The following is a 23,538-nucleotide window of genomic DNA, read 5'->3' as shown; positions in this document are numbered from 1 at the left end:
TATTATTATTATTATTATTATTATTATTATTATTATTATTATTATCCCTGGCCATTTGCCAGCCTCCCTCTTCAACAGTTTATGTAACATTAAGCACGATAGATTGGTCGCCATTAATGGCCTGCGCCAAGAGACATTTACTCTTTCCAGGGCATTAAAAATGGCCGGACAGCGGCCATTTTGTTTCTCGGAAAATAAACTTGGCAATTACTGCGATTTATTCGTTCCGGGAGGGACACTGAACAAGCGAATGGCACGGAAAAGTATTTTAATATGAAAGGATACGAGGGACTTACATTTATGTCGGTAGTATCGTATGAATGTATCATAAGCAAACTTAGGAACAAGGACTAGTCAAGCTATTGAGTGCATTCTGTCTCTCTCTCTCTCTCTCTCTCTCTCTCTCTCTCTCTCTCTCTCTCTCTCTCTCTAACACACACACACGTCATGAGGGCATACCTTTCAGCAACAAAGGTTGTGAACAGTATAAAACTCTCTCTCTCTCTCTCTCTCTCTCTCTCTCTCTCTCTCTCTCTCTCTCCCTCTCTCTCTCTCTCACTCTCTCTGTACATATGGCAATTTTTGCATTTATGAATGTAAAGCAAGTTAGTTTGCTTTACAAAGAAGTGTGCACTTTAATAATAATAATAATAATAATAATAATAATAATAATAATAATAATAATTGTTGTTTATGTAGACTATTCGAATTATAGGAAGAGGAGAACGACCAGGAATAATAATAATAATAATAATAATAATAATAATAATAATAATAATAATAATAATAATAATAATAATAAACAACGACTCTTAATGGGATATTTTTAACATCATCATACTTCGCCTTTTCCATTTTTGTTCATATTTTTGTCTCATAATGGCGCGTGTTTTATCGCAATTTTTCTTGTCCCCTTGAAATGCAGCTCGTCACTGACGCTCAAATATGCCTCGGAGGAACCATGTAACCGATTTTACTTATCCTTTGTGACGCCTCCGAAGAATTGTTATTTTATTGCAATGGGTAAATTACTCTGAGTTTGACAGGGTAATTCCGTCATTCGGAGGCTCAGGCTCTGTAATTTTGAATAATATCGGGAATACCGACTTTGATGGACGGTGCAAAGTTGGACGAACTTTCAGATTGATGTGGGTTTTAAATCTAGTACGTAAATATATATTCAAACACAAATGTATTGGCCAGAATGATGATAGTTGCTCATGGCGCCATTTTATTAAAATATTTATATTGCTTCTGTCATCGAAGTTCGACTTTGGCAGGGGATTTAAATTGTTCCTTTCTACGTAAATTTGCCTTGGTCAAGAACGGTCTAACGGGTCTTGATAAAGGATAAAACATCCTTTTGTTGACATTGTTGTCATGGAAACCACCTTTCCCTTTATTATTTTGTCATTAATAATTATTTTATTATACTGAAAATAAAATACCATTCGATGGATGCGTACACACTCAGGTCAAACTTGGATGAATTTGATAAAGTAATTGTGGCCCAGTATACCTAGGAATTTTAATCTTGCTTCTGGTCTCCCATGCCATTCCTCTTGTTTTTGTCAGTTAGTATAACAAGGTTGCCAGTTCCATCGGCCTTCACATCACGAGTGAAAACGAACCTTTTGTGATTTTGTTATATTTTGAAATTTAGTTTCTGTGAGCTAATTTTGTCGCCCATTCCGTGACAAACATTTTTGAAATAGAAAAATACTGCATCACCATGGCGGTTTTTTTTTTACGTGTCCTTTTATATATCGGGGTTTCCTTGTTCACATTTACCAAACTTATCACCAACTTCGAGTGAAATACGCCAGATAACCATAAATTTGAATCATAAACTGATTAGAACATGGAAGAAGTATAAATAACCGTTCATTAATGCCAGCAAAAAATCATTGATTCAAAAGTGAAGAAGAAGAAGAAGAAGATGATGATGATGATGATGATGATGAGGAGGAGGAGGAGGAGGAGGAGGAGAACAACGCAGAAGTGTAGAGACTTTTGAATAAATGAAGGACCTGGCGCTAAGACAAGGAAGAACCCTAATGTGTTGATGAATGCGTAATGAAGCAGCCCCGAGACCACAGTAATGAAATTTTCATCTCGGGGACCGTAGAGTTTAAATTCTTCAGCTTATGAAAACGCCCGGATAACATTCACGCGGTAATGCGTTATTCATGCCCGCCTGAAATTTGGAGGAGGGTTAAACATAACAAATGAGTTTCCATACGGGTCGTTACGGCTCAGAGTCGCGAGTTTCGGAGTCAGCTTTTCGAAAAGGCGTCTCGGTTTTGAGAAACTGCTGAAACTGCTGTTCTTGCGAAGGGCGTGTTCCTTCGGCGCTTGCTTTCTCAGATTCGCAATTATGCATGAAATGACCCGAGATGGATTGTGCTGGAGGGAGCTGGACATCCCTCTCGATTTAGGTATTTAGAAGGGGGGGGGGAATGGGAGGGATGGGGTGAGGTGAGGTTGCTGTGTTAGTTAAATACAAACGCGTGAGTTTATGAAAACGGTTTTAAAAGCGGAAACGAGTTGGAAATGGCCAGGCAGTTTTTACGCTCCTGTTTGATTGCGAGTTAGATATAAAAGTATATATATATATATAATATATATATATATATATATATATATATATATATATATATATATATATATATATACATATATATGGGACTAAATGAATCAAATTATTATAGTGAGGTATTCCTGAATTCTAAATATTTTTACATTATGTTAGACTGCTTAATGGTTCACTGGGAAATGAAATATTCTAGATAGTAATTATTATATATAGTATATAATTTATATATATATATAATTATATACTATATTATATATTATATATATATATTATACAATTAATATATTACTACATATATACATACTATATATATAATATATTATATACTAGAATATATATATATATATATATATATATATAGGCCAATGCAAAAGATACAATCATCATTATATATATATAATATATTATATATATAGAATATATGTAATATATATATCAAATATATAGTATAGTATAATATTAATATAATATCTATATATATATATAATATATTTATATACTATATATATACCATATTATATATATATTATATATATATATATGACCGGCCACACGCTCTCAAAACTCATTGCAACTCACTCTCAAGGGTCTTATTAATTCACAACACATTTGTCCCCGGACATCAAATATGACATTTGCCTTAACTATAGAGGGAGAAAAAACTTTCATATATTTCTCGAGTCTGACCTTTCCGAGCAACCTTTGGGGAGCAGTATATCATTCGCTGGAAACTCCAAAAAGAAAACTTTGCCAGAATAACTTAATCTGGAAGTTAGCACTCATGAAGCCACCTTAACAAGAGCGAGCTCGAATGCAGGCAACTTTTTTGTCGAGTGGGGAGTAACTGAAGGGAGCATCCACTCGGGAAAAGTTGATATAAAAGTATTAAAATTAGTAGGAAATATAAAATGAAGTTGAATGGTTTTATTAAGTTGAAATAAAAATAATGTATAAAATAAAGAATGTAACTTTCTGTCAAGTGGGGAGTTACTGAAGGGACGATCCACTTAGGAAAAGTTGGTTCAAAATAATTAAAGTTGGTAACAAAATTTAAATGGGGTTGCATGCTTTTATAAAGTGGAAATGAAAATATTGAATAGATAAAGACAGCAACTTTTTGTTGAAGTGGGAAGTAACTAAAGGGAGAATCCACTTGGGAAGAGATGCTACAAGATAATTAAAGTTGGCAGGAAATATAAATGGTGTTTAATACTTTTGTGAAGTGGAAATGAAAGTGGAGATTGTATAAAATGAAGATTTTATTCTTGGAAAACTTAGGGAAATTATAAAATTATTTTAATACTTTTGTAAGGTGAAAGTAAGGGTCAGTATTGTGTACTGGGAAAGTTGGGTAGAGAAATGGGAAAGCTGATGCAAATTATTAAATGTTTTTAGTACTTTTTTTTTTAAAGAGAAGGTAAGTATAGAGAATGTTCATTTGGGAAATTTGAATTGCATATGATAGGGTTTTAATACTTTTTTTTTAAAGAGAAAGTAAGTTTTCAGAAAGTGCACTTGGGAAAGTGTAATTAGATATGACGGCGTTCTAATACCCTCATAAAGTGAAAGAAATGAGGGTAAATGAAGGCTTGGGAAAGTTGATACAATTTTTAGAAAACTTAAGTACTCTCACAAAAGAAAGTTACGTAAAAAAAAGTTTTTAAAAATTGAGATAAAATATGCAAATTTTTAACTTACATATAATTTTGTCAGTGAAAGCATGGACAGACCAGCTATACTTTATAAGTGACAGCAAGGCCAGAATAAGTATACTCATTAGAGAGTAAAAACAGAACATCTATACTTATTAAAAGTAAATGTAAGGGCAGAGCGCATACATTTAGTGGAGGGAACGAACATCGTGTCAGTTACAAGGGTCATATTTTAATGCAGTAATTTATATTTTTTTTAAATCTATGTATAAAAAGTTAGGTTATACATATTTTATATATAAAGTTATTTAATTGTGGGTAGGAAATTTCCACGGATAGATTATAGTAGCTAGATAGCGTATGGGTAACATGTATATTTCAAATTTCAAAACAATGCATAGTTCCCGACACCCACCTAACCACACACACACACACACATACACAATCACACACACACACACACACACACACACACACACACACACACACACATTTGAAATACCTCAAAAGAAAAGATGAGCAGTTTTGAAACAATAGAAACTCAATTTTAGTTTACAGACTTTTTATCAGCTTTCGTTATTCAATGCTGCAATGGATATCTTCATTACGGGAGTGGTCATATTATTAGTTGTCAAAATATTAGTTCCTCATTGCACACACACGAATACCATTGCATGAGGATAATATATAGAACACATTTGACACAACTGCATCATATTTTACATCGTACTGGTCCATTAGTTACTCGCAATGATTCGGGTTTTAGGATGATAATGTATTAATATACACCTTTTTAACAAAAGATAATCAGTCCAATAGTGCATCAGCTTGCTTTATGTGAAGTCTCTCATTTCATGTCAGTGATTAACAAATTAGTCCCGCAGCTTTTGTTTTAGCCGGAAGTGATTTAACCCGAGAATTGTCACTGCATTGCAAAAATGTCCCAACAACAGATTCTTACCACAACTGTGTCGAAAGAACTTCATAAAGTAAGTGTACCCATGACTAACGATTCTGCTGCCAGAGGTGCGTGCGTGTGTGCGTGGCCTTTAGAATATATCGCTTGCTGAGTTTCCTTGTGAATTAATACACTTGTCTGTTTAACATCAGATTGTAGACACCAACCAACGAGGGAACCATCCAGCCCAGTGTAAGGAACCCTTAGATCGCTTCGTAGCTTCTTCTTCGTCTAATTTTTCTTTTTCTTCTTCCATTTTTACATCCTCCCTGACCTATTGCATGAGTCTTTGAGGTGCCTCGCGCGTCGTCGTCGAGTTTAGTCACCCTGAAACGCCGGAAGCAAGCGTTCCGTGTCGTCTTTGGCGGCCTCTTTTATAATTGAGATGGGAATCTCGTGCTGGCCGCGTATTTCCAGGAATGCCTGGACTTATGAATGTTCAAAGGATCGCTTGCTTCGGCGGATGTGATTATGCTTGGCCACGACAAAGGCCAATTCTCTTTGGAATTATAATACTTCGCTAATGTTTTGCATTTTCTCGTTTCTCTGTTTGGTAGCGCTTTCCACTCCGCTTGCATGCTATTCTTAGTCTTTTTGTTGTCTTCTGGATTGCATTATTCGTGCACGTATTTGCTATTCTGTCTCTTTGTGCCATTAACGAGTTCTTTAATGTACATGTGTGTTGATTTTGGTGTTTGCTGTTGTTGTCTTGCGTGTATAATGATTGTAGTTGTGATGCAATGCACTATTGTGGTTAGGTTTCTCTATATATTCAGATGAAGCGAAAGCTCATGTTGTTTTAAATATTGTAGGTCACGTAAGGAGATTAAAATCCTCAGATTGAACTGGAGAGAGAGAGAGAGAGAGAGAGAGAGAGAGAGAGAGAGAGAGAGGCTCCAAGCCTTATAACCCTCTGATTGAACTGGAGAGAGAGAGAGAGAGAGAGAGAGGCTCCAAGCCTTATAACCCTCAGATTGAACTGAGAGAGAAAGAGAGAGAGAGAGAGAGAAGCCTATGATTAATTCCTGTGTTTGCTGGTCAAAGTTTAACGACTGACTGGTAAAAGTTCTTTTCAGTAAACATTCAGAAGTAAAACAGTGAAATGAAGCACAAATATCAGGTTCCATATTTATGGGAAGCGCGTAAAAAAAATCATACTTTATTTTCACTGAAGGACGATCTAATATAATTTGAGCTCTCGTGCACAGTGGATGTAACGATCTGAAGTACCTCAGTAAAGGAGCGTGTAAATATTTACTGAAACTGAGCACAGCACTGTTTGATAGACTAGTTTGCCTCTTGTGTGTATGCTCGTGTGAGGCGTATCATCATTAGCGATTAATATATAGATATATATATATATATATATATATATATATATAATATATAGTATATATATATTATAATTATATTCTGGATACTTGTTTGTTATTGTGTGTGTGTGTGTGTTTGTGGAAGATAAATGTTTTCTTTTAACAATTTTACTTACGTAGGTCACACTAATTCTTGATACAAATGAAATGAAAGTTGTATATATGTGTGGTACTAATAGAATACTTATGATAATCATCAATTTCCTCTCATTTTTGTGCAGTTAATGCTGAAGGGTTTGTCTCGTAATAAAATTAGAACATGTTTATTCATCATTGCGAACTTTCCTGATGGTTCGCGGTTCTCATGTGCAATTTGACTCGAGAATTTCATTTTAATACTTGAACTAGGCCTGATTGTAAAGAGAATTAACTTCTATCTTTTATCATTCGAAGTGGTTCATTTAAGATTTACTCAAGATCTTAGAAAAAAAATAAGATTAATTTATCTAATTCAGCTCAGGAATCATCCGAACCTCATTCATGAAATGCATCCTTCAATCCTTTACGCCTCCTGCAGGAAGCATCTCGGTGAGACGGCCTCATCAAGTAACTCCTCCAGATGGCTCGTCCTTCTCGGCCCTTCAGATTGGAGAAGAGGCCAGCTTTAAACTGGCGCCTTACGGCTACTGGAACCTCCATCTCACCCTCAAAGACGCCACAGACATCCGAATCGTCCTCACCATCCCCAGGTAAGAATAATAATAAAAATAATAATAGTAATGATAATAATAGGAAGAAGAAGTATAAGTAGAAGAGAGAGGGGGAGGTCTCCTGAGGGTAAGAGGAATAGCGAGATTTGGCGCGAAAGTCTTGCGGCTCCTTTTTGGCGCGAAAGATTCGCGCCTTGTTTTGGCACCACATGGTTTCAAATATCTTTGCCATTATAGTGTTTTAAAAGGTTGTTATTAGGTTGTTTTGACGCTGAGATTGTTTTACAAGGTTATTATTAACTTTTTTTGACACTGAGATTGTTTTAAAAGGTTAGTATTAGCTTGTTTTGACGCTGAAATTGTTTGAGAAAGGTTATTATTAGCTAGTTTTGACACAGATTGTTTTAGAAGGTTATTATTCACTTGTTTGACGCTGTGATTGTTTGAGAAGGTTATTATTAGCTTGTTTTGACGCTGATTGCTTGAGAAAGGTTATTATTAGCTGGTTTTGACGCTGAAATTGTTTCAGGTCATTATTAGGTTGTTTTGACCCAGAGATTATTTTAGGTTATTATTAGCTTTTGTTTGACGCGGAGATTGTTTTAGAAGATTATAATTAGTACAATTAGCTTGCTTTGACGCAGAGATTATTTTAGAAGGCTATTATTACCTTTTTTGACGCGGAGGTTGTTTTAGAAAGTTTTTAGCTTGAAGCTGTTAGAGCAGGAGGATATTTTGTCGAGTTGTTTTACCTGGTTTCAGCGCGATAATTTTATATATTTGGTATTTTGGACGTGCCTTCATAGATAATAAAGTTGGAGTGGTGGAAAAAATATATCTGCTTGTGTTTTGTTGGTTGACTATAAGAAAAACCACCTAAGCTACGGTTAGAGATTGCAGCGTTGGCTCAAAAATTGGAAATAAGTATTTGAAGGTTTTCTTATGCCCTTGTGCAGTATCTTTAAATTTCTTCTATTTCTGAATCAAGTGTCTGTGTGTTCATACATTTAATGACAGCTTTGTTATAGCTATATACTTTTATTAGTTGAAGCACATTTTTTTTAAGTTTACAGTACTTCAATTTCTTTTTTCGGTTTTCTAAGTACTAATTTTTTTTAAAGGATACAGTATTTCCAATCCTTTTTTTCAATTTTTTAAGTACAAATTTTTTTCAGTAGTGTACAGTGTTTTTTCGTATTTTTAAATACACATTTTTTTTTAAATAGGGTACAGTACTTCCATTATTTTTTCCATTTTTTCTTTTAAAATAACACGAATGATATCACCTTCATAACATGAATGATATCACCGTCTTAACCCATTTATTACAATTGTTGACTTAAAGCATTTAGCTGCAAATATTGTAACACTAACTCACTCAGAGCAGTTTAAAAATATGTGGGTACATTTATTCCTTAACCATTTAATTTTCTCGCATACGTTATGTCCTTTGGTGTGATTTGAAGCCGAAATAGGAGTTTTAAGTGTTAATTACCGGGTAATTATGTCGTAACCAATTACTGGGAATGGGCGTGGTTTGACCGAGCCTTGAGAAATGAACGTAAATAGAAAGTTAAGTTATCATGTGTATAGTTCTTTCCGTTCATGATGCCCGGGGAATATTTGTTTTTCGCGTTATCTCTCTCTCTCTTAGGTGTGATTTTTGAGATAATCTCTCTCTCTCTCTCTCTCTCTCTCTCTCTCTCTCTCTCTCTCTCTCTCTCTCTCTCTCTCTCTCTCCTTAATTGCTGGGTGTTTTAATCACTATATTCAGTGAATTTATTTATCTTCGTTCTCTTCGGTTAATGCTGTGTATCTTCAGATTCTCTCTCTCTCTCTCTCGTAGTAGTAGTAGTCATCTTGCTTGGTGAGACGTTCCTGCGCGAAGTCAGATTAATCAACAGATATCACAAGTTTAACACGTCTAGAATTTGAGAAATATCTAGAAGTGTTCGTGAACTATCGGTGATAAGATTAGTGTGAAAATAGTAGGATAAAGCGTCTTCTAAGTTAGTTTATCAAGTGAAATACTGTAAATCAGAACAAGATGGCAGTAAGTTCCAACTGCGGAAAAAAATGGCGAGATTTAGCTTGCTTGACAGATTCGCAATACGATGAGGTAGCAGGAAGGGAACTGGCATTTCTGATCTATGAAATCAGCAACAGTCCTAACCAAAAAGATACAAAAGCATTCATAGATATATTAGAAGGATACAATCCTTCAAACTGGAACAGATCAAATGAAAACATCTTGAAAATAATTGAAGAAGTTCCAAATAAAATCCAAGTGGTCAAGAGACTCATAAAGAAAATATACATAAACCAACATATTCCGACAAAGAAAATGAATAAGGTGAACCTTGTGAATATCCTAATTGATGCATTAGGAAAAAGAATGCCAAAAGCATGTAAACTGTGTAAGGTGTGGTATAGCATAGTTAATCCACAAAACCTAATCAGAAAATGTGCTGCATGCAACATTCCGACCCATCCACAGTGTGCTGAGGTAATGCAAGATATGAGAAAAGACACAAGAATTTTTTGCTCAACATGTCTACCATGGATAGACAATGTTATTAAATCAAGATTGAATGTACAAATAGTTGAGGATGAAGAAGAAGAGGAAGAGGAAGAAGAAGAAGAAGAAGAAGAAGAGGAAAACGTAAGAGAAGTAAACAAAACTGAAATGACAGAAAAAGATAAGGAAAACAAAGAACAAGATAAAAGTATGGATGCAGAGATACTCATTGATACTACATATGAGGCTATAAAGCAGCATACCTACGAAGAAATAAATACGATATGACAACACAAAAGAAAATGCCGAAGAGGCTCTACCCAGATCTACACAATGACGGGAAAGAGGAAAAAATATACAAAAAAGACAAAGTCTGCAACCTTTTGAAAAGAGGGAATTGCAGATTTGGAGAAAAATGTTACTACAAACATCCTAAGGTATGTCACAACTATGAAATGTATGGTAAATGTGCATACCTAGATGGCTATGAGGATGATTGCAGAGACCTACATCCAAAAATATGCAAAAACCTAAAAGAAGGAAAAGTATGTAAGTTCGTCAAAAAATGTAAATATATGCACCCTGTAGCCATGAAAAATAATCAAATAAATAACCAATCAAGTAATAAAATCCAAAATAAGAAAGAAACAAATAAAGAGAGGAATGAAGAATATCAGGTAAAAGAAAAAAGCAAGCCATCAACGAGATATGCAGAGGTGTCAGCAAAAAAATTTCAATGCATCAGCTCCAAGATTCTACTCAAGAGATAATAACTGTTTTTATTATGCAAGAGGATATTGCAGATATGGAGAAAATTGCAGATTCAGACACAAAATGAATAATTATGATGAAGGAAGAACAAATATTATGGAAAAGTTGGATTTTTTAATGTCAGAATTTCTGGAAATGAAAAAAAGAACAACATACCAGAACAGGAAAGAGACATGGGAAAATCCTTATTATTACCAATATTAAATGAAGGAGGAAAAACACGCAAACCATCATAGTGATGAATGCGCAGGGTTTATTACGAGTAACTCAAAAAGAAAAATAGAGTACTTAGAAGAACTAACCCAAATTGAAAAGAAAATAGATATAATGAATATAAGTGAAACCTGGTATTCCCAAGAGACTGGGAATGATGATCAAATAAAAGGGTTCCAAACTTATAGATCAGATAGAAAAAATAGGAATCAAGGGGGAACCGCAATATATGGGAAAGACAAAAAACAAGGAAAAATATATGAGAAATATAGTAACTCAGAATGTGAACTAATAGCGGTAGAATTTGAATCTGAAAAATTAATGAACATAGTAATATATAGACCTCCTAATACTAAAGAGTTTGACTTAATAATAGAAAAATTGGATGATATATGTAGAAATCACAAGGACTGGACTATTCTCCTATCTGGAGACTTCAAACTTTCCTTTCGTAGACTGGAAAGAACGAATAGGAGATTGTGGATGTACTTATACATATAAAAAAGAGAGTAATAGTAGTGCAGAAGATAAGAGGCAATTCGAAAAGCTATTAGATATGCTACTAGAATACAACATTCAACAAATAAATCACCTGCCAACAAGAAAGGAAAATACTTTAGACCTAGTATTTGTGAACGAGATGAATTATGTTAAAGAAATAATAGTTTATAATGCGAGTATTTCAGACCATAATGTCATAGAATTAACAGTCCATCCAAAGCAAGTGAAAACAGAGATAAGCAAGAAATGAAAAAGTGGGAAGGATATGGAAAATACAACTTCTACACTAAAAATATAAAATGGTCAGAAATAAATGAAGAATTAAACAAAGATTGGGATAACATTTTCGTAAGTGATGACATAAAGGTAAATACGGAGATATTATATAAAATATTAGAGAAAATAGTGGATAAATATATACCGAAGAAGAAAAGTAAACATCAGTCATGCATACCAAGAGACAGAAGGATCTTGTTCCAGAAAATCAGAAAGTGGAAAAAAGGTCTTGCAAAAGAAAAAAATGCATGGAAAGTTATAGAACTAAAAAGTAAGATAGAAAATGCAGAACAAAAAGATTATACAATCAAAAGAAAATGAAAAACGGGACTTGGAAGAAAAAACCCTATTAAATATCAAGCAAAACCCCAAACTATTATACTCATATGCGAAGAAGATGAATAAAAGAAGAATAGAAATAGGCCCTCTAAGAATTGAAGGGAGATTAACGAATGAAAAAAGGAAATTTGCAACATATTGGCAGAACGATATAAGAGAGAATTCACCCCTAGAATAGATAATGAAGATAATGATATAGAAGTAAGGGATGAAAATAGTGAATATTTAGCTGACATAGATATTAATGAAGCTGATATTGTGCAGGCTATTAATGAAATTAAAAATGGAGCTGCTGCAGGGCCGGATGGAGTGCCTGCTATTTTGTTAAAGAAAGTAGTTCATTCTATCGCAAAGCCACTTGCAATATTATTAAGACAAAGTGTAGATACAGGCAAGATTTATGATGAGCACAAATTAGCATATATTACCCCTACTTTCAAAAGTGGATCAAGACTAGAGGCAAGTAATTATAGGCCTGTGAGTCTAACATCACATATTATGAAAGTGTATGAAAGGGTAATGAAAAAAAATATTATGAAACATTTAAATAAAAAATAATTTGTTTAATAAAGGACAACATGGTTTCGTACCCGGAAAAAGTACACAAACCCAACTGTTAGTCCACCGTGAGAACATATTCAAAAATATGAAAAGCGGAAATGAAACAGATGTGGTTTATTTAGACTTTGCAAAAGCTTTTGACAAAGTAGACCATAATATATTAGCGAAGAAAATTAGAAAACACAATATCGTGGATAAAGTAGGAAGATGGTTAAAAGAATTTTTACACAACAGAAAACAGATAGTTATTGCAAACGACGAGAAATCGGATGAAGCCAAGGTAATATCCGGTGTGCCGCAAGGTACGGTGTTAGCTGCAATACTGTTTGTTATTATGATAGAAGACATAGACAGTAATGTTAAGGATTCGGTAGTGAGTAGTTTCGCAGATGACACAAGAATAAGTAGAGAAATTACTTGTGATGAAGATAGGAACGCTCTACAAAGAGACCTTAACAAAGTATATGATTGGGCAGAGGTAAATAGGATGGTATTTAACTCTGATAAATTTGAATCAATAAATTATGGAGACAGAGAAAGAAAGCTATATGCATATAGGGGACCTAATAATGAGACATTCACAAATAAGGAAGCAGTTAAAGACCTTGGTGTGATGATGAATAGGAACATGTTATGCAATGATCAAATAGCAATTCTGTTGGCAAAATGTAAAGCAAAAATGGGAATGTTGTTACGGCACTACAAAACAAGAAAAGCTGAACACATGATTATGCTTTATAAAACATATGTTCGTAGTCCACTTGAATATTGCAATATGATATGGTACCCACACTATCAAAAGGATATTGCACAAATAGAGAGTGTACAAAGGTCCTTTACAGCTAGAATAGAAGAAGTTAAAGACCTTGACTACTGGGAAAGACTACAATCCTTAAAATTATATAGTCTAGAAAGGAGAAGAGAACGCTACATGATAATTCAGGCATGGAAACAGATAGAAGGAATAGCAGAAAATATCATGGAACTAAAAATATCAGAAAGAGCAAGCAGAGGTAGATTAATAATGCCCAAAACTATACCAGGAAAAATAAGGAAAGCACACAGGACATTAATCCACTACGCACCAGCATCGATAATGCAGCGTCTATTCAATGCGTTGCCAGCTCATCTGAGGAATATATCAGGAGTGAGCGTAGATGTGTTTAAGAATAAGCTCGACAAATATCTAAACTGCATCCCAGACCATCCAAGATTGGAAGATGCAAAATATACCGGAAGATGTACTAGCAACTCTCTGGTAGACATTAGAGGTGCCTCACACTGAGGGACCTGGGGCAACCCGAACAAGATGTAAGGTAAGGTAAGGTCTCTCTCTCTCTCTCTCTCTCTCTCTCTCTCTCTCTCTCTCTCTCTCTCTCATTAGTGAAAGTTTGAGATATACTTATTTTATTGTATCTATAAAAGCATCTCTCTCTCTCTCTCTCTCTCTCTCTCTCTCTCTCTCTCTCTCTCTCTCTCTTCTCTCTCTCCGGGTTTCTCATCAGCGAATGTTTCAGGTGCATTTATTTTAAAATGCAACTATAAAACTATCCTCTCTCTCTCTCTCTCTCTCTCTCTCTCTCTCTCTCTCTCTCTCTGGAACAATTATAATTTCATTGTTGAACTGTGTTCCCGCTACTGGCAATTATTTTTCCCTCGATGAAATAGAGAGCTCGAATTACTTTGAATTCCTTTTGCAGGGTCACTTTTCAATTGTGTGTTGCGTAAGCGAACTCATCCTATTTTGTGACGGTTTTGCCAGATGGATATTCGTCTGTTTTGTGTGTGTGTGTTTGGTGCCTGTGTGTTTTTTTGTGCGTGGAAAGCAGCAGCAGCATACGCCGTTTGGAGAGCAGCGCATCGAACAGGAATAAAAGCATAGCAAAATAATGGAATCAATGGACCTCTTTCTTTATGGCTCTCGTCATAACAAGTTTATTCATTGCGAGTGTATGACCTGTCCAACCCCACCTCCACTCCCAACACCCCACCCCCCTACCCCCCCACCCCTACCCCAAAGCCCACCTCTAAACCCCTTTTGTCTTTGTAGTCATTTATTCATTCTATTTTTATTTATTTATTATTTTTTTCTTTTGAAGAACACAATTAATACCTCTGAAAAGCTGGCTGCTAGAGGCAGTCGAAATATTAATTGCTTCCTTTATCCCATAGCTTACGCCATTATTTGCCCCGCGACGTATTGGACTTACAAGGGCATTCCCGTCGGCGTTAGAATCGCATTCATGTTAAAAGCTGCTATTTCTTTTCGTCTTTAGTTATTGTTAGTTATCGGTGCGCTCAGTGAATGTTGTTATATATACTATAACGTTGAAGTGAGGCGTCTTTGTTTTTTTTTTTTTTTTTTTTTTTTGCTCGTGACTAATTCCTCATTGTGTTTTCACTTAATATTACACAAAGATCTTTTTTTTTTAAATCCCAGGGTTTGTTACGGGCCCTAAATTCAGTCACATGCTTTGTCATTTTGTAAAAGGTGGATGGAAGAAATATTCTCCGCTTAGATGACGGGTTATTTGGGTAATTGAAATCATCGTTCTCTTTACGTCAGTTCTCTCTCTCTCTCTCATCTCTCTCTCTCTCTCTCTATATATATATATATATATATATATATATTATATATATATATATATATATATATGTGTGTGTGTGTGTGTGTATACATATATGTATATATACACGCACAACGGAACTTTTTGACATCCAAGAGTATAGCTAGCTGTGTATTTTCGAAACTCTCTCTCTCTCTCTCTCTCTCTCTCTCTCTCTCTCTCTCTCTCTCTCTCTCTCTCTGCACACCCTTCCCTGATGTTCCCCTCTTTCATTTGGCCCTCGCTATGTTTTACCGTTTCCCCTTTTCTCTCGCCGTCGTGCTAGGATCTGCTTCCCCCTCTCCGCGTTCCAAAGTATTTGTTCCCGATACTCTCTGACGATTCTTCAGTTACCGAGATATCCAGTTGATATCCTTTTAAATGATGATGATAATGATATCCCAGAATCGATTGGTGATAACTGGAGTGACTTGATGATTATGATATCCCAGAATCGATTGGTGATAACTTGATGATGATAATGATATCCCAGAATCGATAGTTATAAACTGGAGTGACTTGATGATTATAATGATATCCCTGAGTCGATAGTTGTTAACTGACTTAACTTGATGATTATGATATCCCAGAATCGAATGGCGATGACTAGAGAGACTTGCTCTAATAATTGTTACTATATTGTGCTTGATTTTGGATGATAGGGGAATTTATGGCCAGTATATATTTTTTGAGGGACTCCGCAGAAGGAATTGGAAATCCATAACGAATGTCTTTTATACTGTTAGGAAGGTACGTAGGAGGATATTGCCGTCAGTACACCTCATGTTGTGCACTGTAGGCATTGCTTGCGGCTTTTGCTGGGTCCGTGCGTCTAAATATATAAATTATTTAATATATATGATATATAATATAATATATAGATATATATATGATATATATATATATATATATCTATATATATATATATATAATATATATATATATATATATATATATATATGTATATAGTATATATATATATATATATATTATATATATATATATATATACTATACTATATATATATAATGTGTATATATGTGATATTATATATATATATATATATATATATATATGATATATATATATATATATGTATATATATATATATATATTTATATATATATATATATATATATATATATATATACAAATGTGTATAGATTTTATTGAGTTATTGAAACCAATTTATGTATAAAACAATTATCAAAATTTTAAGACAGGGAAAAAAAACATTTTGACTTCTTTCACTCGAGAAAGACTATTTTATAAAGATGAATAGAAAAGGTATTTAAAAACAGACGACTTATGTACCAAATCAAAATAAATAAAATTTAAAGAATATTTAAAAATAAACTTTACAAATTTTTATCCAAATTTTCATCCTGAAAATTATTATTATTAAATAATCGCCTCTCCAGGTGTTACTTGTTCCCGAGGACAGGTGCGAGGAATGAGATTTAAGAGAGTAGGTGGTATCAGTCGTCGAGTCTCAAGATGACATTTATTTTCGTTTGAGACATCAGTCCAAAGAAGTTTCTTCCCATCTATTGAACTGAATAATTGAATAAAGTTAGTTTATTATCTTTTTCCAGTGTTTTTTTTAGATGGGTACTGTTTACACACACACACACACACACACATACACACACACACATATATGAGTGTGTATGTGTGTGTTCGAAATAATCAACACACAATCACGTGTGGAACAGAAATAAATATCTGACTCCCGTCAGGATCGAACCCAAGTCTTTCAATTGAAAGTCGAGACTGACTGGTTGGCAGCAGTCTCGTCTCTCAATTGAAAGACTTGGGTTCGATCCTGATGTGAGTCAGAAATTTTTATATGTATATATATAGTATATATATATATATATATATATATATATATATGTGTGTGTGTGTGTGTGTGTGTGTGTGTACGTTTATGTGAGAGTATACATATTTTTGTGTGTATGTATGTAACTCATACACGCAAGCATAAGTTCAACAAACCCATTTCAAATGCGTTTTTTCTTTCTTCTCATATTATGAACTTTAACTTTTTGGGGAGGGGGTGGGGTCGGGGGGGGCAATGGGGGGGGCTGTTAACTGCTTATAGATTTCAAATCAGTCGGGTAATGAGCACTTTCTCCTTCCCTGTGACGTCATCATTCGTGGGAGACTCCGGATACAATTCCTGGAGGTACGTTGATTATTGAATGAATCTGATAGTAGTGCTGAGACACCGGCAGTATGTCAAGGGGTGACAGGGAAGGAAGTTTTATAAAGCAAAGATTGATTCTGTTTGCAGGAATATATATATATATATATATATATATATATATCATATATATATATATATATATATATATATATACGTATATATTCATGTATATAAAGTATGCTTCAATTCCTCAACTTTTTAATCCCAGAACATCAGTTAACCATAAGTCTTACATTTTTGTAATATTCACTGCGCCACCAAAGCATAAACCAACTTAATACTTTCGTCATCGTTGCACTGTATGAATAAATAAAGAATTAAGTCCAACGGATAAATTGGAAAAAAAACAAGACAATAATACTGGTAAATTATTCCTAACCTTTGTTCCGATATTTTCAGACGTCTATATTTTATTCGGAATAGCAAACATATTTTCCTGAAACCTTTTAGTTTGTTATTTATCTTCTTTTTGTAAGTCACCTTTCCACATCTTTATAGCACTGAATCATGAATTGTTTTAGAGGAGAAAGATGTAATTTCATGTCATTTGGGTAAAAATATGAATCTGAATGTATGTTTAATGCATAGTACACTTTAGAGTTCGTATTTCTGTAAAGAAACTGTTCCGTTGGTAGCGAACGGTCAAAGAATGTTGGAAGTAATTGTATGATTAATATTCTCCTTCGCCTGATAATACTGTAGTGGTATGTGAAGTGAATACGGCGTTATTATTATTATTGTTATTATTATGAAAACTCATGTTCAACGTTTACGAGAGAAAAATTATTCATTAACAGAATCATCTCTAAATTAGGCATGTTTAGAATTCTCCTCTCTCTCTCTCTCTCTCTCTCTCTCTCTCTCTCTCTCTCTCGCTCTCGTTTCCAATGCATTCTGTATCTCTGCTATAGGCGTCGATGACCATAGATTTTGCGACGTCAGATTATAGTTTTGAATCGATTAACCTGTCAAGTTACATTAAAGCTTTGATACGTTTAGCTGTTTTGTCTTATTTTCGGTATCATTATTATTATTCAAAATCATCAGTAGTTCATATGTAATAAGCACATATAATCCATTATTGGAAAAGTATAAGAAGGGTATGGAGTTATCACATAGTAAACAGGGCGATTTCCGACCTCCAATTTACTTACTCATAACTTGTAAATATTATGTTCCTAACATTTAACGTAAATTAAACCGTGCTAAAGTCTACGGTCAAGTAGTCTCGTTTCACCAACGAGAATTAAAATAAATACGCTATATTTTATTAGAGATAATTTTCCTGTACTGATTAACATGCATATTATTTATTTTTTGCATTTTCTAATAAATAAATCATAAATATGCTATCCAAAATTTCTGTATCTAACTCAACGTGAAATACCTTTATCAGACCTTTTTAGGCTCCTCCATAGACCTTTCCTACCCCCACCCCCCAACAAGGACAACAACGACAAAGTAGTTTTTAGGCTTACTCCCCGATTAAGCAAATTTTTTTTATTTTTTTTTTTAGCCAGCAGTTTTCACAATAAATCCTATGTCGATTTTTACGAAAATATGACCAAAGTGATTAGATTTTAGGGCACATATCCCGCTATTGGGAGAGATAGGAATGTAGTTTTTGTCAGAGTGGAATGTTCTGGAAGGTTGCATTGCCCCTTGCACCAGACTGCTCGGGTTTGTGGCAAAGTTTCAGTTATGCTTCGCCACTGACAGCAGACTCAAAAGCCTGTTAAAAATGACTGAAAATTGATTTTTGCGATAAATTGACTATTTGGAATTTTGCCCCGGCATTAACTATGTTTTTCTGAATGTCTGAAGAATTAGTCCAAGCGTTTTTATAAGTTTGCCTTTATATTTATTCAGTTCTACCTCATTCCCCCAGAAGCATATCATCGTATTTAATTGTCGTCCCTTCTCACCCGGTAATTTGTCCATCGATTGGGGCTGTCTGTTCCTTATGTCGTCCATTGATTAATGTGTCTATTATTAATAAGTTCTACCTTGCCATGTCACGGGGAGGATTTTAATAATTTATTCTGTAATAGAAGCGGTGCGCGTTTCTCTCTCTCTCTCTCTCTCTCTCTCTCTCTCTCTCTCTTCACATTTTCTATTCGTCTTTTTTATCATTTTTTTACAGTCAGTATGTTTATATAATGATTTCCTCCCGTAGGTGAGCTAGTCACGTCAGTGCACCTCATCTGGTGCGCTGTAGGCATTACTTAATGTTCTAAGGTCCTTTGCAGCGTCCCTTCGGCCACTAGCTGCAACCCCTCTCACTCCTTTTACTGTACCTCCGTTCATTTTCTCTTACGTCTTTCTTTCCACCCTCTCCTATCAGCTGTTTCAGAACTTTATACCCTCAATTTCACTTTCGGGACCTTATAGGTCCCAGCGCTTGACATTTGGCCTAGATTCTAGCTTTCATTCCATAATGATTTCCATATTTTTTAATCTTTTTTAATAGACTTTTTTTACCAGAAGCCTTGGAGAAAGTATAGAACTTTATATGATTATTGCGGTTATTACAATATATACATAGAAGTTAGGCCCATTATCCATTAACGATATATCTGCTTTCACAAGAGAAGAAACGTACGAATACATTTACCACAAAGGAGATCTATTTTACATCGCTTCTTTCATCCATTACTATTTATAACATCTTTCCCAAGTGTCACAGAAAGACGAAAGCCACGAGAAATAGAGGAGAAAGGTATGAATAATGACGGGACGTTGCAACAAGAATTCATACGGCGTCATCTGACTAACTTTTTTTTTTCCTTGTCATCCCATATCGACCGTGTGTAGTAGACCTTTTATTTAGCATAGCCACGGCCTTTTCAATTACGTGAGGGGTTGAACTGACTTGTGAGGTAATTAGCGAAGGAAAAATGAACCATTTTTTAATTCTCTCTCTCTCTCTCTCTCTCTCTCTCTCTCTCTCTCTCTCTCTCTCTCTCTAGGGGGATTCGTGTCCCGGTGTAATTATACCCGGGTCGTGTCAGCTCATGGCTGTTACCTATGATTTAAGGCGATGTTATCTTCTGCATCGTTACTTCTTTTTTTCTTCTTCTAATTCTTCTTCTTTTTGTGCTTAAATGAATAAAGAAATACTTTCCGTGGGCCGGTCCGAAGTGATGGTTAGTTGATTAGGCTGTCATATAATTTATATGGCTGGTTAACTGTGCGTGTAATTGTGTATATATATATATATATATATATATTATATATATATATATAGATATATATATATATATATAATATATATCTATATATATATATATATATATAATTATATATATTATATTATATATATATATATTATATATATATATACATATAATATATATATGTCAACCTTTGTATATTTGTCATTAGTAGTTAATATAAAAATTATTATCAATATTAATTGTATATTAGAAGTACACCAAGGTGAATTATTGTTATATGTTTAAATACACCAGTTTAATAATGGGTAACTATATATGTATATATATATATATATATATATATATATATATATATATACATACAAATATATATAATATATATATATATCTATATATATATATATATATATATATATATATATATATATATTAGGCTTTCCCTCTAAAGATAAAAACTGAAGAATGATTATTCAGAAACTTAGACCTGTACTGTTCCCGTACCTGCAGTGTGTTGCCATATTGCAGTGCTGGTATTTTAACGCACCTTCGTATGTATAACGTACTTCTTCAGGAGAATAATACGCTTTGTTCCAGATTAAGTTGGCCTAATACCAGCAAAGGGTTCTTGCTTAGAAAGCAGGCCGTAAGTATGCAACGGTTTACCTGCCCTTTTGTTGAGGAAATCCGCAAGGAAGATTGCAATTAGAAAGTTGAGTGGTAGGTTGCTTGGGCCGGATTAAGCGGACTATGAGAGTTAAGGGGAAAGGATCCTAATACTGGAAAAATTTAATCTGTTCTTGAAGATAATGATGTTATGATAGTATCCTTGATATATTATTATTATTATTATACGAAACTTCGCGTAGAGTTTATGTGTTTTTTCGATTTAATATTTTTTCAGACTTACGTCTCATGTTAAGTTTTTCTTGTATTATGTTCAGAAATTGCGTCTTTTGTTATATTTCTCATTTATTACGTTCAGAAATTGCGTCTTTTCTTGTAGTATTATGTTCAGAATTTCGTCTCTGTCGTGTAATTTTGTTCATCCGCAGGTTTCTGTTATGTTCGTCATTCATTTTGCGGCGCATATATATATATATATATATATATATATATATAATATATATAAGGATATATATATATATATATATATATATATATATATATAATACATACATACATATTTGTATGTGCATAGCCATTCATTTTGCAGCACGAACACACACGCACACACACACACACACACACACACACATATATATATATATATATATATATATATATATATATATATATATATATATATATATGTGTGTGTGTGTGTGTGTGTGTGTGTGTATGGATGTATGTATGTATGTATGTGTGTATGTGTACATTAGATAGATAGGTATACAGATACCCGTACGGAAGAAAAAAAATCTGTACGTCATTCGCCCTAATTCCCTTTTCACACAAGTAGCAAATGCGTTTGCAGTCGGCGTACGATGATGACGTTACTAACCGTGATTGACCTGAGGCTTACGGGTATATTCCATTGTGTTCCCGCTGATTTTTTCGGAAGCTCGCTTACATTACGCCATTTGGAACCACGTCATTTATCTCTCAATTCAAGAAAAATGCAATAATTCGGATCGTATGCTCTGGCTATTCATTCAGGGCAGAATGTTGAACAGTTAATGTGACCAAGGATTTGACGGGTCCAACATTCCCAAAATGGTTATATACTGGATCGGTGGGACAACCACGATTTTATTGGATGTAAATGCAGACTGACGTCAATTATTATCATTATTATTATTATTATTATTATTATTATTATTATTATTATTATTATTATTATTATTATTATTATTCACAAGATGAATCCCATTCAAATCAGAATACCCCACAGGAGCCATTGACTTAACTTCAAGCTTCCAAAGTATTATTATTATCATTATTATTATTATTATTATTATTATTATTATTATTATTATAATTATTATTATTATTATTATTATTATTATCAGATGAACCCTATCCATGTAGAACAAACCCACACAAGGGGCCGTTGACTTGATTTTCAAGTTTCCAAAGGATATGGTGTTCATTAGAAAGAGCTAAGACGAGGTAATGGGAAAGAAGAGTGATCTCACTTATTAGAAAATAAGAAAAAAATAAATCAAGAAATTAATAGGTAAATAGATAAAAATGTAAGTGAATTATTAAAATACAAGGTGAATAATTGTAAGGCGTCATCAAGCATTATATTATAAGTACTTATATTTATACTTATACTTATATTTATCCTTATACTTAGTACTTGATCAGTAATCAGGTAACTGGTGCGTTTGTACGACGATTGTTGCGTCATTGACTAATAATGATTCTTCCTTCGCAGAGGGACGTCATTAGGACTCTACGCTCGGAGGAGCGCCCTTCCGACCCACACGCAACACGACATCATGAGGATTTTGAGAGGAACCAGGCCGAGGGACGTCCGTGCATCGCCCGTAAGTATTCTACGGACGGTACGTTAGGGATTTAACATACGCATTGTCTTACTGGGAGACTATATGGCTGCAACCACCGTACGTGGTTAGTGCCGTCAGTACACTTGTGCGTTGCACTGTAGGCGTTACTTAAGGTTCTTTGCGGCGTCCCTTCGGCCCCTAGCTGTGACCCCTTTCATACCTTTTACTGTACCTTCGTTCATATTCTCTTTCTTCCGTCTTATTTTCCACCTTCTCCTAACGTTTAATTCATAGCGCAGCTGCTTTGAGGTTTTCCTCCTGTTAACCTTTCAGATCTTCATACTGCCAATTGCCGTTTCAGCGCTGAGTGACCTCATAGGTCCAAGCGCATGGCATTTTTCCTAAATTCTATATTCTATTCTATTCTATATGGCCGTGGGTATTTATGAGAATGGAGAAGACACGCTTTTTCGAGCAGTGAAATTTGTTCGGAACTTCAACGTTTTCAATTAATCCAATCATAAATTTAAAAAAATGTTAATTCAATTGACAAAATCTAAAAAATAACAATAAAAGTAACAAAAATATTATTCTTGCCAGCCCTGTCAGAGCTGACAATCAGCTCAGTGGTCTGATTAAAACAATTTTGGTGATAATTATAATCCTTCATTTAGATGATGATCAGA

General features: G+C 34.2%; 1 protein-coding gene across 6 annotated transcripts in view; it reads left to right on the top strand.

Annotated features, from left to right (window-relative positions):
• The window catches only part of LOC135195770 (teneurin-m-like), an 823,709-nt gene that overhangs the window by 734,670 nt on the left and 65,501 nt on the right, over nt 1–23,538 (top strand). For all 6 annotated transcript variants that reach the window (XM_064222225.1, XM_064222226.1, XM_064222227.1 and 3 more), the window contains 2 exons: nt 7,097–7,268; nt 22,780–22,891. In XM_064222225.1, coding sequence (XP_064078295.1) covers nt 7,097–7,268; nt 22,780–22,891 — 284 coding nt within the window. The remainder of the gene's footprint in view (nt 1–7,096; nt 7,269–22,779; nt 22,892–23,538) is intronic.

Source organism: Macrobrachium nipponense, chromosome 16 (genome assembly GCF_015104395.2).
Source record: "Macrobrachium nipponense isolate FS-2020 chromosome 16, ASM1510439v2, whole genome shotgun sequence".
NCBI classification, from domain to species: Eukaryota; Metazoa; Arthropoda; class Malacostraca; order Decapoda; family Palaemonidae; genus Macrobrachium; species Macrobrachium nipponense.
This window is presented reverse-complemented; position numbering and strand designations above follow the sequence as displayed.